The sequence below is a fragment of the Cavia porcellus genome, unplaced genomic scaffold, assembly GCF_034190915.1.
Source record: "Cavia porcellus strain 051 isolate PalLab524CR breed Dunkin Hartley unplaced genomic scaffold, mCavPor4.1 scaffold_21, whole genome shotgun sequence".
In the NCBI taxonomy this organism is placed as follows: Eukaryota; Metazoa; Chordata; class Mammalia; order Rodentia; family Caviidae; genus Cavia; species Cavia porcellus.
The window spans coordinates 7,731,949-7,750,156 of NW_026947504.1; the positions used below are offsets into that span (position 1 = coordinate 7,731,949).

Below are 18,208 nucleotides of genomic sequence, written 5' to 3' on the forward strand. Positions count from 1 at the left end.
TTTTTTTCTTTGTGTGGTGCTGAGGGTATAACTCAGAGCCTTGTGATGTACTCTACTAATAAGCTAAATCCCCAGCTCTGCAATTTATTCATTTTATATATGTTTTTATCCATTGACAAAGTTAGTATAATAACCCCTATCTGTTTACTCTCTAGTATATTTGGCAGCTGTGTTTTCTGTATCACTTTTAATATTTTTATGCATTTTTTTTGGTACCAGGGATCAAACTTAGGACCCATGCTTGCAAAGCAGGCACTTATGCTGCTGAACTAAATCCCCAGCCCTGCATTCTTTTTTTAAAAAAGAAAATAATTTCAAAACAATAGGAGAGTAACAATAATTAATACACTGCATATTGTTATCTTCAGAGTAGTTACTCAGAGTACAAGATATAGGCATGAAATGTCCAAACAGTATTAGCACAAATCTTTCTTTTCAGTGAACTAAGAAAAACTAGCAGTATAATTGTTTTAATGTCTTTTCTTTTAAACAGTTTCTTCCAAATCTGCAATATCTATTGTACATTTTGGGTCCTACTTACTCATTCAGCTTCTCACACTAGTGAAACTGTACAATATTTACAGGTGGGTCTGATTTACTTCACTTATGAGTATGGTCTCCAGTTGTATCCATTTACCTAGAAAAGTCTGAAATGTTCCATTATATTAAAAAAACACATCTTTTTTATCCATTCCTTGGTTGACAGGCATTTGAGTTTGCATTCTTTCTTTTTCTTCTTCTTCTCAGTTTCTCTTGGCACAGTCTATTTTATTAGTTTTCAAAAACTGCACTTTTTTTTTACTGAACACAATACTTTCTACTTCATTATTTTCTGCTCTTTGTTATTTTCTTTAGGTTTATTCTGTTGCTTTTCTAACTTCTTAATTCCTTATCTTGAATCTTTTTTTTTTTTTAATGGTTTTTTGAGACAGGGTGTTGCTGTGTAGTTCAGGCTGGCTTTGAACTTGTACTGATCCTCCTATGTCAGCCTCCCAAGTGCTGAGATTACAGGTATATTTTCAGTCTTAGTTATTTCCTAGTGTGAACACTCCTGTTACAAATTTCCTCCTAAGAACTACTTTAATTGTACCTCATAGGTTTTGATATACAACATTCTCATAATTTTAAGTATTTTCTAATTTCTATCACGATTTCTTTTTTGACCAACACATTATTGAAAATGCATTTAAAATTTTTCAAGCATACATTTTGTCCCCCTTAATTATTTTTTAAGTAACTTTCTAATTTAATTGCATTTAGACATTTGTGAGGCTAACTTTATGATTGGGCATTTGATCAATTTTTTGGAAATGTTCCATGTGTATTTGTGTACAGTTTATTTTCCAATTGTTAGGAACAATTTTGTTACTTTTATTAAGCTAGACTACTAATTGTGCTATTCAAAATGTTTTATGTCGTTCATGACTTTTGATGGTCTATGTGAACTGTCAAATATTGGAAGAGTTTGTTAATATACTTCCTATGATGAAGGATTGTCAATATATCCTTGAAGATTCATCAATTTTTGCTTTTATATATTTTATAAAAGGTTTTTACATTTTTAAATTTTTATGTACAAGCCGGGTGTGGTGGCTCACGCCTATAATCCCAGCACTCAGGAGGCTGAGGCAGGAGGATCGTTGCAAGTTCGAGACCAACCTGGGCTACAAAGTGAGCTCAAGGCCAGCCTGAACTGCATAGTGAGACCCCGTCTCAAAAAAGACAAAAAAATTTTTATGTACAAAGACCTAGCATGATCTTTTCCACTGGGTGGATGTCTATGATGTTCCCTTGGAGGAAGATAACTTACTAGAACTTACTGAAGCTTATATCCTTCAAGTACTAAAGAAAAACTCCTGGTTATATTTCTGAATCAGACAGTGTAGGTTTGAGCAGTTGCAGCAAGAGCATGAACCCTGACAGAATTTTCTTGAGTGTTCCAGTAGAGCTGCTGAGTGACCCATTCTGCTTTCAGAGGTCCAATGAGACAACAGGTAGCTGTTTTATTTTGTTATTCTAAGGAACAGTCTTGTTACTATAATTCAAGGTGGTCTTGAACTGCCTGGGTAGCCCAGGATGAATCCTCAAGGAAAAGTCCATTCATTTCAATCACTAGGCATTTCCTTTTCAGTTTATAATTGATGGACTTTGGTTCTCTAACTTTTGTGGGTTTTAAAATCAAAAGTTCCATCGTATGAATTCCTATCCCTTGTCTGGCATTTCATGATTCCCAGTTCTTTAGATTTTTGTCTTTGCCAATGGACCTGAATGTGTAATTGTTAATATATGTTATTGTCAGAGATATCTTGGTCCCTTTTTTCCTCAGCACAATCCAGAGCAGAGATTGGAGGAGTCAGGAATGTGTCTGAGTCTACTTCTCAAATGTAGGTAGGCATTAGGAATTGAGGCTAACCTTTGAATGAAAGGAAATGTACTGGGAAAAATGGAAGAAAAAGGTAAGTACAAGGAATGCAATCCTGGGTTGAGGGCCAGTTCACTGCCTTTTACGTCACTAGTACTGGGTATTTATTTATTTATGGGAGACAAGGTCTTTCAGATTGGCTTTGAACTCACCATGTAGCCCAGGCTGGCCTCAAACTCAGTGATCCTCCTTGCCTCTGCTTCCTGAGTGCTGAGATTGCAGGCAAGCGCCACTACACCTGGTTCATCCAGGCCAGTTCTGAACTATGTAGCCTAGGCTGGCCTCAACTATAGTGCTGAATTCTATTTAAGGGCTTCTCAGAGACTAACAGGTCATTCATGCATCCATTCAACAAACATGTATCATTATAGAAGGGATGAGAAAAAAAGAGAAGAGAAGGCAAAAATGGAAACAAAGTTTTTTGTAAATAAGGAAGGGAAGAGGAGAGGAGGAGAGAAGAATGGGGGAAAAAGCAAGATATATCATGTACAGGTACAAATTCCCTATGATGAATGTTATCATTATGTATATTTAAAGTATGCCAATAAAATGAAAAATGCAAAAAAAACCACCCCAAAATAAACAACAAAAGATACTTATTATATACTAGGCAATGTTCTATATGTAGGATTAAAGTGGCAAGATAAGATCCCTGCTTTCCTGGAGTTTCTGTTCTAGTAGGGGGAGAGAGAAAATAAGTATAACTATATGCATACACAATAGTATTGGGCAGTTATAAGAGCAATAATACCAAGTTAATGTGATAGCCAGAAAAGATTTAGTGGTAGGTAGCTCCTTTAGTGTGGGAGTTAGGGCTGGGGATTTAGCTCTGCGGCATAAGCACCTGCCTGGCAAGTGCAAGGTGGTGAGTTTGATCCCTGGTACTCAAAAAAAAATTTCAAGAATAGACTTGAATGACACACAAAAATGGAATCAGCCTTGGTAATAGGAAACAGGGAATTGAAGGCAAGCGTTCTTGGCAAAAGGAATATGATTTCAAAAGCCGCTAGGCAGTAAGAAATATTTGAGAAATTGAAAGTAACTAGAGTGAAGTGAGGGGGAGAATAGTCCAAGATGAGGTTAGGGTGAGATTAAGGTTGTAGACTACCATAATGAATACCTTAGAAAATACAGTGTGAGTGAGGCCATGTTACCTGGGATAAGAATAGTAAGGCCCAATCCAGAGTAGCCAAAACGATCTTGAAAATGAAGAACCCAATTGGAGGATTTGTATTTTCTAATTTCAAACTTACTACGAAAGTATAGTATCAAGACAATGTGTTACATTAGCACAAGGATAGACAGAGTCATAGAGTGGAACTGACACTCCAGAAACAAACCCTCACACTTAATGGTCAATTAATTTTTCAACAAGATTGCCTAGATAATCCAATGGTACAAGGATAATCTTCAACACATAGTGCTGGGAAAACTGAGTATCAGCATCAAAGGACGACACTGAACACTTCACACTATGTGCAAAAGGTAACTCATAGATCAGTGACAAATGTAACAACACCATTTCTTAAAAGAAAACATGTAAGTCTTAAGACCTTGGATTTGGTAATGTTTTGTTAGATATGATAAGAAAAGTACAAGCAATAAAGTAAAATTAATCGGATGCTATCAAAATTAAAATTTTTTGCTCCAATCACATTGAAATGAAAAAACAACCTGTAGAAGGGGGAAAAATATTTGCAAACATAATGTTTGATAAGGCATTTGTTCCTAAAATATATAAAGAACTCTTACAACTATAATAAAAGGACAATCAAAATACAACTGGAGGGGCTGGGGGTTTAACTCAGCGGCATAAGTGCCTGCCTTGCAAGCAGGCAGTTGTAAGTTCGATCCCTGGTACCGATAAAAAAGAAAAAGACAAAAAAAAAAAAAAATACAACTGGCAAGGGTTGGGTGCAGTAATGTATTCTTATAATTTCAGTTACTTGGGAGGCTGTGGCAGGAGGATGGCAATTTCAAGCCCAGTCTTGTCAGTTTAATTAGGCTAGCTCAAAATAAAATATAAAAATTGTGGGGATGTAGTTCCATGGTACAGTACCCCTAAATTAAACCTCCAGTACAGAAAAAAAAAGGCAAGGGATTCAAGTAAGTATTCAAAAAAGACATAAATGCTAATCACTTTAAAAGATTCTCACAATCATAAAACATCAGGGAAACCAAAATGAAAACCACAATGAAACACCACTCAAACCCGCTAGAATAGTTACAATAAAAGACAGATTAATAGATAATAGGAAACAGGGAGTTAGATTTGTTTGCAAAAGGGCAGGGGACCAAGAGATGAAGGGAGCTGGACATAGTGGCATATACCACATTTCAGCATGCAAGAGGCTGAGACAGGAGGGTCACTATGAGTTTGAAGCTAGCCTGGGCTACATAGTGAGTTTAAAATTAGACTGAATTACAAAGTGAGATCCAAAAAACAATAACAAAAACAAAACAAAATGAGATGGAGGAGAGCAGAGGCAAGAAAGGGGAAAGCAATGAAAAGAGAATTGATACGCACAATATATACATACCAACTCCCAATGAAGAACATAATCATTACATACTGCAAACATGTACCAGTAAAAAGAAAAAAAAGACAGACCATGTCCTGCCACAGATTTTGATGTTCTAAAATCTGATAAAAGCTTGAAATCTTGTGTTCTGGACACTTTCCTGACAAGAGAATCACTGGACAACAATTCTTTTTTGGGGGTGGTGGTGCCTGGGATCAAACTCATGATTTTATGCTTACCAGGCAAGTGCTTAAGCCACTGAGCTAAATCCCCAGCCCTGGACAACAATTCTAGTAACTAGAATCAGTTTAATTTATAGGGTATGGTAGTTTTGCATTTAATAAATCAGCACTTTGAATCAGTACGACCCTCAGGAAATTCTCTGGTTCACATCCTCAGAAACAGTTGACATTATTTTGTGCATGTGTATTTACGGAGTGGGGTATTGAGAATTTAACTTGGGGCCTTTGCACTGAGCTACACTCCGAGAGTTTTTTTTTATTATTTATTTTTACTTTTAGGCAGGGTCTTGCTAAGTTACTAAGTTGCCCAAACTGACCTTTAACTCACAGCAGTCTTCCTGCTCAGCTTCTTAAGTGCTGGGATCACAGGGTGTGCTACCATTCCTGGCTCTCTTGAGGATTTCTGGGTGACTCAGCAAATAATGTTTTACATAGGGTAAAGCCATTATCATCATCTTCACCTAAAAAGAGTTGTTCCTTCTTAATTATCCTAACTCTGCTAATAAATATACCATATGATCAATCTCCCAATTTTATGTGGATAGTGATTCTTTTTCTTACCACCTTTATTGAATTTTCTTTCTGATGACCAGAATAATATATTCCTTATAGGCAAATGAAAAATATAAATAAATGAGTTACTCTCATCCTACTATCCACAGATAATCTCTCTCTTCTGTTATATGTAATCTGGACATATAGGAATATTCACATCACTTTAATATATAAGAAGTATTATATGCCTTTTGTTTTATAATTTATTTTTACTTAATGTAAGTTTAATTTTTAATGACATTGTAGAATCAAATTTTATATCATAATGGAATCAACCATTTTATTATTAGATATTTAGGCTTACTAATTTTTTCTCTATGTTATATATGTGTGTATGTGTGTGTGTGTGTGTGGTGGGTGGGTGGGTGTCTTTTTGAGACAGGGTCTTGCTATGCAGTTCAGGCTGGCCTTGAGTTTACTTTGTAATCCAGGCTGGTCTCAAACACAAAGATCCTCCTGCCTCAGCCTCCTGAGTGCTGGAATTATAGGCATATGCCACGACCCCTAGCACTTGTAGATTTTTTTTGCCATGTCTCGTTTTTTTCGTTTTTGGTATGGGGAATTGAACTCATGACCTTGCACTTGCCAGGCAGCCAATGTGCCACTGAGCTAATCCCCTTTTAATCCCCTTTGTTACTCTTGTTTTTTTTTTGGCTTTTTGTGGCAGGTTCTCACTACATAGTTCTGGCTGTTCTTGAACTTGCTATGTAGCCCAGGCTGAGGACTAGAGATGTAGCTCAGTGGTACAGCACCTGCCTGGCAAGCATAAGGTTGAGTGTGATCCTGGTACCAAAAAAGATAAATAAATTGTGCTGTAGCCCAGGCTGGCCAGGAACTTGCAGCGATCCTTCTGTCTCACTCTCCTGAATGCAGAGATTATAAGTATGGGTCACAGCTGATTAATTTTAAATTTTAGAGTAGTTTTGGACCTTAAGTTACAAAGGTAGTTCTCATATACAGCATATTCAGCTTCTTCTATTATCATGTTACATATCTTTCATGACTTAAATACCAACATAAATACACTATTAAACCAAGATCTGTAATTCTTTCATATTTACTTTGGGATTTTTTATTTTGTTTTTGAAGCAGGTATTGCTAAGTAGTTTAGGCTAGCCTTGAACTCACTATATAGCCCAGGCAGGCCTCAAACTTGCAGCAATTCTGCTGCTTCAGCCTTTTGAGTGCTGAGATTACAGGTGCACACCTGGCTGGCTTTGGTTTTCTACTTCATGTTGCTTTTCTATCTCAGGACACCACATTGCATTTAATGCTTGTGTCTTCTTAGCCCTCTCTTGGCTATGACAGCTTCTCACTTTCCTCATTTCTGATAACCTTTATAATTTTGAGAAGTATTCGTCAAGTATTGTAGTGTCCATTAACTATGATTTTTCTGATTTTCCTCAAGACTCCACTAGAGTTATAGGTTTTGGGGAGGAAGATCACAGAGATAAAATGCCATTGTCACTATATAATACCAAGGGTGCATACCATTAACACATCACTTGGTTGAAGTAATTTAGTTTTCTTCACTGTAAAACTACTCTCTCCCTCTGATCTCTTTCCATGTGTACTTTTTGGAAGGATGTAACTTATTATTATTATTATTATCTTGGTCTTTTTCGTTTTTATCGGTACCAGGGATCAAACTCAAGACTGCCTGCTTGCAAGGCAGGCGCTTATGCCGCTGAGCTAAATCCCCAGCCCCTGTAATTTACTCTTAAGAAGACAGAAGTGAATAATTTTCTTTCTCCTCTTCCTCTTCTTCTTCTTCTTGGTTTTGCTTATTTTGTTTTTGAGACGTCTTAATTTGCAGCTCAGGCTGGCCTTGAATTTGTGGCACTCTTCCTGCCTCAGATGATTTGGGATTAAGGCATGTGCCACTGCACATGGGCCCAAATGCAACAAAGTTGTTGGTTTACTCTTTCCTGATCTAGATGAACTGAACTGAGATGGACTGGCATGTGGAAATTAAATGTCTTGAAAAACACCTCCAGAGAAAAATGGATGTCTTGAGAAAAATGCATGTAAACTCTACATGTAGTTAGAGTCCCTGTATCTATAATTTAGTTTGTTAATGTCACAGTATAAAGAATGAATCTTTTTTTTTGTCTTTTTGAGACAGGGTCTCTCTATGCAGTTCAGGCTGGCCTTGAGCTCACTTTGTAGCCCAGGCTGGTCTTGAACTTGCAATGATCCTCCTGCCTCAGCCTCCTGAGTGGTGGGATTACAGGCGTGAGCCACCACGCCCAGCTCCAAGAATGAATCTTCTTATGAGATACGAAATTTTAAAAATGGGCTATAGAGTTTCCTATTTTTCTTTTTACTTTCCTATCTAAAAAATGATCAAGAGAAAGTATATGCTTTAGAGCACCTTACAGATATACCATAATAAATATTCCCACAAAACATTTTATTCTAATTTAAAAACATTTTTAAAATTTTATTTTAAAGAGAATAAAACCAAACAAAATAAAATAGATTAAGCCAATCAAAACAAAACAGTAATATAGGACTTCAAAACAAGACAATAGAAAATCAATGATGGCTACCATAATGCCTTTTGTTATTTTCAATATGGGTGTCCATAACATCAGACATGATAAAGTCAAACAAAACAGAACAGAATAAAACCAATCAAAGCAAACAATGAAAGCAATACAGGGCTTCAAAACAAGGTAATAGGAAATCAACAGTGGCTACCATACTGTATCTTCTTATTATAGATGCATGCCATGGTACCCAGCTTCTAATATATATATATTTTATTTCAAGGAGAAAGAAAACCTGAAAAAGACAAAAACAAAATGTCAATACACATCTATCAGGGGCAACAATGGTACATACATTGCGCACTGTCATCCCCAAATCATTCACCCAGAGCACAAGACAACTGCATTCAATTATCCAAACAAAACCAGCACAAATCTTTCTCTTCAGTGAATTCAGAGAAATCAGTAGAATAACTATCTTAACTATTTTTTATATATATACATACACACACACACACACACACATATGTTATTTTGGCTTCTCACATTAGTGAGACAATATTTTACACATGTAACATATTTTAAAGGAGGATTTTTCAGAGCTGATAGAAAATCAGTGCATTACTTTTAGTAGTTAGTACCATCTTTATTTTTTAGATTTAGTTGATAAATTTAACTAATTAATTTTTGAGAGGTTTTGTTATGTAATTCTGGCTAATTCGGAACTATGTAGCCCAGGCTGGCCTCAAACTCAGTGGCGATCTTCCTGCCTCAGCCTCACAAGTGCTGTAACTACAGGTGTGTGCCATCACATGTGGCATTAGTACTATCTTAATACATCAAAACCATGCTTACCCAATATATAACATTAATAATTACTGTACTGGTATTTTATATTAAATACATTGTAAGTTCTTTTTTAAATTTTTTTAAAAGATAGTAAAATACAACAGAGCAAGACAGAACAAAGCCAAGCAAGATTATTCAGCAAAATTGGTACAAAACTTCAGAGTAGGATACCAGGAAAACAGTAAGTGCTACCATAGCATATATTGTTATCTTCACAATTGTTGTCCATTCCATCAGGTATAGCAAAATCAAACCAAAAACTAAACACAATAAAACCAATCAAAACAGAATACTGAATAAAGCAAAAACAATCAGAACAAAACAGTGAAAACAGTATTGGACTTCAAAGACAAGATAGAAGGAAATCCCACACATTTGCTATATTGCATACTGTCATCTTCCTGAGAGATGTTCAGACCACTGGCCCTAGGCCTGCATAATCAAACAATATAAACATTTATTCGCTTTATGTACCTTAGTTGCTATCAACTCAGGCTGTCCTCTGAACCATCTGGTTGCTAATGGGAGTGAGGTGTGGTGGAGGGGGGTGTGGATTCTCAGCCCATGCGCCCCAAGTAGGCTTGTTCTGCTTACCAGGAACGCTGGATTGTTGATTTCTCGGTTGGTCCCCCAAGATTTGGCATGGCAGATTTTCGGGAGATGCTGGCTTTTATCTTCCTGGTACATATGCAGCTTGTGCCCTTTTTATTTTTTTTTCTTTATCTTTTGTTTTGTTTTGCTGTTTCGAAACAAGGTTTCACCAGGTAGTCCAAACTGGCCTTGTGTATACCAGGCTGGATTTATACTTGCGTTCTTTCTGTCTCAGCCTTTAGAGTGCTGGGATTACAGTTGTGTGCCCATTTTGCTAAGCTCTACATGGTGATTTTAAACATTCATGAAATATGCTATTGGATATGATTTCTCAATTAGTTTTATATTTGTGAAACTATAGGAATATAGACTTAATATAGATGTGATGTTATAGTCACAAAACCTAAGCGACTGGGAGTTCCTAACTCCCATATTGACAAACTACTAACATGTTTCAGGTAAAGGACTAAGTAAAATAAAGATTATTACTCAAGCATATTTTTCTGATGAGATTCAGGGTTGGTCTATATTCAATCTATCTTCAGGTAGAGACTATGAGTAGACAGTGTACTTTCTCTTTCAAATACACTGGGAACTGCCAGTCCATTTCAGTTCAGTCCAGATTTCCTTTTCTTCTGGCTTTGAGATTCATTACATTTCTTTAAAGAGCTTAATAAGTGTGCTCAGGGAGTTGCATCAGAAATTATTTCTGTATAAGTGGTAGGAATGACAAGTAGTTCCTTTGTAATGCTGCACCAGTCAATACCTGTTTTTGCCTCAGGATGTGTCCAACCAATTCTGGATAATCCAGCTTTGAAGTGGGTTGGGCAGTACCAGGCTTCTTTTTGTTGCTTAGTTTGGGTTGTGACCTAGTCATACACACCTTGAAAACTTAAATAGCACCGAGATATAAGCTAATTAAGTTCTACAAATGCTAAATACAGTGTATATGGAATTAACCTCAAAATTGTTCTCTATACTTTTATACAATAGATTTTTTTTATCTAGAAAGAACACTTATATAATGTATTCTGTCCACAAAAAATAGTATCTTTCTTTCACCAAAGAAAGCCAAAGAAATGTTAACTATGTTAAAAAATAATCATGTGGGGCTAGGGGTTTAGCTCAGCGGCATAAGCACCTGCCTTGCAAGTGCGCAACCATGAGTTTGATCCCCGGTACCACCAAAAAAAAAAAAATTGTGTGGCAGAATCAACTTTTATTTAAAGTTTTGGTACTGGGGATGGAACTCATGACTTCGCGCTTGCCAGGCAGGTGCTTGTGCCTCTGAGCTAAACCTCAGACTCTTAAAGTAATTTGAAAAATTATATTCTTTACAGAATTCAGAAACGTTTGAAGTAATGAAATACTAAATACTGCATAATTAAGATAGGTCTTTGTTACAGCTTGGCAAAGAGAAAAATGATACCTTTTGCTTTCAGTCAACCTCTGTTATAGGGACATTCTCTGGATCAAAGAATATTTGCCTGTAATCTCAGCACTCGGGAGACTGAGGCAGAGGAATGTTCTGAGTTCAAGGCTAGCCCAGACTACAAAGCAAGTCCCTATCTTAAAAAAAAAAATTGCCATACTTTTGCCACCAAATTCTTTTCTTGTGGTTTCCGATCATGAGATTAGTTGGAAGGTCAACACTTTTAAACCTGAAGTAGTATTTATTCCTTTATTTATTTTTGAGACTGGCTCATTCATCTAGTGCTAGGATCACAAATCTACACCACCACGCCCAGCCAAACCTCTATTGATAAAAGAGACAGAGGAGAAAACAGAGATGGATGGGTGGGGAGAGATCCTTAGAAGGGAAAATCTCCTTTGGTTAGCTTTGTTTTGTATCAGTGAAATCTGGCTAGAATTCGGCGTGGCAGAATGTGGACCCGGCGAAAGATGCCTGAAATACAAAGAAGAGATAGTAACTAACAAAGTAAGTCTTTCCTTTAAGTTTGGCACTTTGCTTGCCGCTGTGATATCGCATGATTTATTAATAATCACCCAATAAGGAAGGTGCCAATATTACTCTCATTTTACAGGGAACAACATCGAACGCGCCGAGCTCGTCCAGCACAGAAGTGGCAGTGCTAGAACTCGAAACTGCCCCGCACAGTGCGCGTTCAGTCCTGCCGTCGGATTCTGCACGCCCACTTGGCCGCCCTCTTCGTGGGGACAGTTCCCGGTACTGAGGGATGGCGCTGTCCAGCCCGCGGGTCCGCCGACTGCCTCTGGCAAGAGAACGCAGATCCGCCGGGCGACTGCGTTCAAGACTGGAAACCACCGCGCCCAGCCACGTCTTGGCACGCGGGCAGGCGGAGTCGCCTCGGGGTTTCCACGCTGCTCCCCGGGTTCCCTCCGCTCGGCGCGCAGAGCTCCCATTGGAAAGGCGGGAGGCAGCCAGCGAGAAGCGCTCTGATTATCCGCTCTCTTCCCCTTCCTTCCGCCCACACAGCCAGAGGCAGACGGGTTAAGCAGGCTCACCTGTCTCAGAGGTGGCTACTGTCCCAGTGACTGACGTCGCGGCCCTCCAACCAGGCAATGGCAGGAAGGTGGGGCCTCATTGAGACTGACGGCCTCTTTCCTCCAATCCCAGTGCAGCGGCTTTCCGGCCGTAGTTGCGGCGGTCGGCCGAAAGGGACAAGTGGGAGCGTCTCTTGCATCCTTGACGTACGAGCTCTGCAAGTGCAGAGTTAGGTCTACTACGCTTTTTATTAAGTTTTGCCACCGTCAATTCGGCCCTCATTTTAATCCGAAATGGAAATTTCCCAGCCCTTTCCCGTCACCTCAGATTGGGGCGGGATGAATAGAATCTTCACTGGCCTATTGTACCACGCGACGTTCTGTGACAAAGTGACCGACACTTTATGGCGCCAATGGAACTTCCCATTGTTAGGGGTCACTGTGACTGACCACAAGGCCAACTAATCCACTTTAAGGTCGCGACGCGATAGTCTGAGAAACTGACCAATAAACGTAGAAAAAGACCGGAAGTTCGTTTGTGGGGACTAGGAGGCGGGTGTTCGCAACCGCCTAGGCCTGCGCGGGTCAAAGCAGCTTGGGGGCTGCGAGCCAGCGAGCAGCGCGTGACGGAGAGCCTGAGTGACAGATCATCTTGGCCAATGAGCTGCAGCTTCTGAAGAGCTGCAGCCAGTGGCGAGTCTAGGGGGCGGGAAGCAGCAGGTTAGGCAGTGAGAAGTTAGTGGCGCTGCTGGGACGGGGGGAAGGAGACGCTTCTTCCTCCTGCTGCTCCTCTCTTTCTCGGAATCGGCGGCGGCGGCGGCTCCGAGTGACTCGGCAGCGTCTCCGGTTCGGCGTGTGAACCATGCTGACCGACGGCGGAGGCGGCGGCACCTCTTTTGAGGAGGACTTAGACTCTGTGACTCCGCGATCCGCCCCAGCCGGGGCCTCGGAGCCGCCTCCGCCGGGAGGGGTCGGGCTGGGGATCCACACCGTGAGGCTCTTTGGAGAGCCCGGACCCACGCCGGGAGTCGGGGGCGGTGGCAGCAGCGGCGCAGCCGGAGGGGACGCGGCGCTGGATTTCAAGTTGGCGGCTGCCGTCCTGAGGACCGGAGGCGGAGGTGGTGCCTCTGGCAGCGACGAGGACGAGGTGTCCGAGGTACGGCTTGCACACAGCGATTGAGGCGTGAATTATCTTTGGGCCAGCACGGGGCTGGGACCACGCTCCTGCTTCCCCGGGCGCGGTAGTTCTCTTGACAGCAGTCAGGTCCGTGGCGGTGGTGGCAGCCGTGCGGGCCTAGTGAGGGCTCGGCTTCTTCCTCAGCCCTCGGCCGGAGCGGGACGGGCTCCCGTCACCTTCCATAGACCCACAATAGGGAGTCGTTTGGTCTCAGAGCTTCGCGCGGGAACGAGGACTCGCTAGGCTACCTCCCGCCCACCCCGCTTTGGGGATGGGGGAGGGCGGGGTCTTGCCCAGTGTCCCTGCCCTTGGTACTGAGGGGAGACAGACCAACAATAGGTAGTTAACTGAGCTCAAAAAGCATTTCTACATTACCCTTCTCAAAGATGAAGCATGCATTGATTTGCCTTTTCTAGTAAATATCCCTTACCTGTGTATTCAAGTAGCGCTCGTATTTTCCCTTTTCAGTTTGAGACAGGTGACTATTAAGGAGCAGTCAGCTTTTACCCAGAAAAATCACGTGACCCTTGGCTCCTGGGACGTTTTGTGAAGTTAGACAGGAAAAGGAAGTTCCAATGCATCTCTGAGCTTCGGAATAGCTGGATGGCTTAACTCAGAGGTTTTTAGGCTGTGAAGTGAGGCATCCTACAGACACCTTTCTTTTGTAGTGAGGGAAATGAATGATCTGGGTTTTTAAAAATTTCTTTCAACTTTTATGTATATACTCTTATGTGCACACATTTTTAGGCCCGATCAATTTACGATGGGAGGCCGAATTCTCTTTTTTCGACTCTAGGGAAAAATAAATATGTATGTGTAAGGAAAAGGGGACGGTTTATCTCCCCTACTGTTTTCTCTTGACAACGACCTGTCCTTTGATGACTGTTTTAAGTGCTGAGAATAATCTGTTTGGTTCTAGGTTCCTTATGACCAATTATTTTAATCTCTGGTCTTAGTGTTAAAGTACAGGAATGTCTCTGTGCATATCAACAATCCTAGCTCCTCCTTTTGAGATTAATAAAAGCCAGGTATGGTGGTGCATGCCTCCTGAAGCCCAGCATTCAGGAGGCTGAGAGGCAAGAGCATTGCTAGGAGGCCTGCCTGGGCTGGGCAGCATAGTGGGTTCAATTCCAGCCTGAACTACATAGCGATACCCTGTTTCAAAAAAGGAGCAAAACACCAAAAACAAAAACACATATGAAAAGAACCCTAGATAAATAAAGAGAGTTTATTTTTGGGTTGCAGAATACAGTTAGGACTGAACAGGATTTTCTTTAAATTTAAAACCTTAGTATATTCTGACCCCAACATTTTCTTCTGAAAAAAAAAAAAAAGTATGCTAAATTTTAAGGAAACTAGTTCCTTGAGTGTGTATGTCTTGAATTTTAGTATACGGGAAATAGCTATGAGTGCAAGGTGAGATAAGGAATTTTACTGTTAAGTTATGGGGCAAATCTCTGGAGTACCCTCACACTTGGGCTATTAATCTCGTCAGTGAAATTTGATCAGAATGAAACTACAACACATGGACTTTTAGCTAGGAAATAAATTGGAAGGCTGTTTTGTTTTGTTTTGCTTTTTACCTTACGGTTATCCTCCCGCCTCAGCCTTCCACGTACTGGGATTACTGGTGTGGGCTAGCACACCCTGCTTGAAAGTTGACTTTAGACTTTGTAGCTTACTGTAGTTTATTTTTCCTTGAAACCTGTAAGGGAGAATCTGAAAAGGTTTCCTTTAGTCTTAAGTATGATGAAGTTTCCTTGATTTTTCTGGACCATTTTTACATAATTATAAGTGAGATTAGAGACTGATCACTTGTTTGCTTTTTTTATGTAAGCAGGTTTTAAATTTTTTTAGAGTTAGAGTACTGATGATACTCAAAAGTTATAAATATTCCCTCTTCCATTTTATCTGGTGTCCCCATACCATGAGGTTAAGTTATGGGCACAATCCACACCTTTTGCGTCTTTTTGACATTAATTGTAGAAGTCATGATTTCAGGGTTTCCATACTCATTTAGCAATTGCTAATGTAAAAGAACCCTTTATTCTCCTATTTACTTATATTTTCTGAACCATAAAAGGCTTTAGGAATAAATGCATATGCAGACTTCATTTTGTAATGAAAGATTCTAGTGTAACTACAGACTTCAGTGTAAGTTAAGATGATATTTGAAGGGAAAGAATTTTGTGTCCCATTTCTTGTCACATGGAGGAAATTCTTGGTATACCTAGTCTCTGCTTTATAGTCTGTGTAGTAGGGTATAGAATAAAATAATCTATTTTTCCTAGGAAATTCCTAGCCTTTTCTGTTTTCTAAGATTAGCTACCTAATTGAAATTCGATGAATAATACTAAAATCCTTATTTTTGTCTTAATTGTTTTATACATTTTGTGTTCAAAGAGACAGATACTCTAGGACTTCTTTTCTGTTTATTATTCAGAGCCAAGAGTTGAGAATAAACAAGCTGTTTTCCCATGCTAATTAAGTCAAAAGACTTTCTAGTTTGATAAAAGGATTTAGTTCTATCAATAAATTCTTTTAATGTTAGAATTATGCTATCTTAGAGAATGCCATCAATTTAGTTTTTGTTTTTTTGAAACATTGGGATAAATATCTTTTATATTTCTTCAGGCATATTGAGCATGTTCCTTAGCTGTCTAAGGCCTTTAATAGAAGAGTCATAACTTGAACTGGATACTGTTGATATGTACCCATTATTCAGAATAGAGGTCATGTTAAAAATTCTTTAAAAACTAGTTTTTAAATGTTAATTTTAGAGTTGCAGTCTTTTTTAAAGGAAGCTTAAAAGTAAAATTTCCAAAGATAGGCCTTTATGAAATTTATGGTTTTTAATGTTTCTATCTTAAAAATACATGCACATGTTATGTATATGTATATATTGTGTGTGGGAGGTACTTTAAAATTATTATAAAAAGTCAATCTCATGGCGAAAAATTCAATATAGATAGTAACTATGACATAACAAGTAAAAGTCTTCCTCACACTCCCCTCCTTCAAGACCTACTCTTCAGGGTAACCAGTGTTAAAATTTTTGTTTCAAGCTGGACCTGGTAGTTCAGGCCTGCAATCCCAGAACATTGTGAAGTTTAGGCAGAGAGACAGCAAGTTTCAGCCCAGTCTGGGCAACTTAGCAGAATTATGTCTTAAAAATAAAAAAGGAATGAAGATGGAGTTCTGTGCAATTTCTAATAGTGAAAAAAAATTAGCAAATTTTCTAGACCTATATATCTGTATATTGTATACATGTTCATATACATTCACTTTAAAGATAGGTAGTAGAAAGTATAGCTTTATATTATACCAAGTTTTTTTTCTCTTGAGCACGTGCTTTATTTACATTTGTATAAAAGCACACAGAAATTGAGCATAACTGTGAAATTATAGCACAAGCTCTTTAAGGAAGAACTAGTACATTTTTTCATGAAAATAGTGTTTTTTAGTCAGAAGGCACTGGTCGTATGAAAGTTCTATGTTGGTTTTTCTCCAGTAGCAAAGGAATTGGTTTATTTTCTTAGTCACTTAAGATCTATCATGTAAAGGAGGATACTCAACACCACATATTGACATTTTGGGCCAGATAATTGTTTTTGTGAGGGGTCCTTCTGTGCATTAAAAGCATCCCTGATTTCTATTCACTAGATGCCAGTAGTCAAAAATTGTCCAGACATTGCTATATGTCTTCTGGAAGCAAAATTACCCTTCTTAAATAAGAATTGTTGGTCTAGAGGCCACTCTTGTCAGAGATGGCAATTTTGTCATGAATATTCTGTATTCAAACTTCAGGCAAACAAGGTGAGTCACTGCTTTTAATAGCATTTCAGGGTTATAGTCATAAACAGGAGAGAAATAGAAAGTTCTGAAAGGTTTAGTGTAGAACTACTGCATACTGCTGTTAATTTTTTATGGTAAATTTATTAGTTTGGGAAACTTCCATTTTAAAATACTATCTTTCCAAAAAGTATAATTATTTTTTATAAAAATGAGTTTTAAAAACTTACGGGTATATTGTTTGTCCAAGTAGAAAGGACTTTATTTTATTATTATCATTAGTAATGATAAAATAGCAAGTAGAACTTTGTATTCTATTTGGCAAATTTTGGGGACACTGGAAATGTTTATTGAAGAAAAATGAACACCATTATTACTGTAACAATTTGTTATATACTGCGTAAGTATCAACCTTGCATAAGTTTCATTCTGTAAAATCTTCGGACTACATATAAACTGATAGATGATGATTACAGTTATATGAGTTATGAATGGTAGGTCAATACAGAGTTGATTAGTTTGGAGAGAGGAAAACTATTGTGAAACTTGAAGTACGTGGGATTTTTTTGAGGGGCAGGTTTTTATTTAGTATACATTTTCAACAAGTGATTATATCCATATAGCTGATAAGTCAGAATAATATAAGGGCACATAAGTGAAGTCTTGTTTCTAAACCTGCCCCCACATACCCATCCCTCTATACTTTTAATGTTTTCTATATACTTTCAGATTTTTTTTTTCTTGTGCTGTGAGGATTAAATTTAGGGCCTCAAATATGCTAGATAAGCTCTCTACTACTGAGCTGAACAAATACATTTTCTTTATTTTTGCACAAAAGGTAACATACTCTTCATGTGAGATTTTTAAAATGACAATATAATTTTGAGAGAAATTTTTAAATTTTTTTAAAACTAGGATGTGACTGAATGGCAGAACATTTGCTTAGCATGCACAGACACGCTGGGTTCACCATTCAGCACTCAAAAGAAAAAAAATTACAACTCATTAAAAATGAAGCATGGAGATGAATTGAAATGCATTTCTTTCTCAGCCTATCTGGTAGTAGAGTGATGATGGACTTAATGACTTCTGAGAATCAG

General features: G+C 38.6%; 1 protein-coding gene and 1 long non-coding RNA gene across 13 annotated transcripts in view; one reads left to right on the plus strand and one right to left on the minus strand.

Moving 5' to 3' along the window:
• Nucleotides 1–8,152: 8,152 nt before the first annotated feature.
• On the minus strand, nucleotides 8,153–12,787 carry LOC106025118 (uncharacterized). The gene is made up of 3 exons (XR_001198684.3): nucleotides 12,161–12,787; nucleotides 9,677–11,579; nucleotides 8,153–8,528 (listed from the first exon to the last, which is right to left on the minus strand). It is a non-coding gene; the product is annotated as an uncharacterized LOC106025118 (long non-coding RNA).
• Nucleotides 12,788–12,857: 70 nt separating this feature from the next.
• The window catches only part of Ankhd1 (ankyrin repeat and KH domain containing 1), a 125,268-nt gene continuing 119,917 nt past the window's right edge, over nucleotides 12,858–18,208 (plus strand). For 7 of the 12 annotated variants that reach the window (XM_063232209.1, XM_063232210.1, XM_063232212.1 and 4 more), the window contains exon 1: nucleotides 12,860–13,295. In XM_063232209.1, the coding sequence (XP_063088279.1) occupies nucleotides 13,002–13,295 (294 nt within the window). In that variant the 5' untranslated portion in view covers nucleotides 12,860–13,001. Of the gene's footprint in view, nucleotides 13,296–18,208 lie in introns of all 12 variants that reach the window. The other 5 variants (XM_063232215.1, XM_063232216.1, XM_063232219.1 and 2 more) reach the window with 2 other exon arrangements.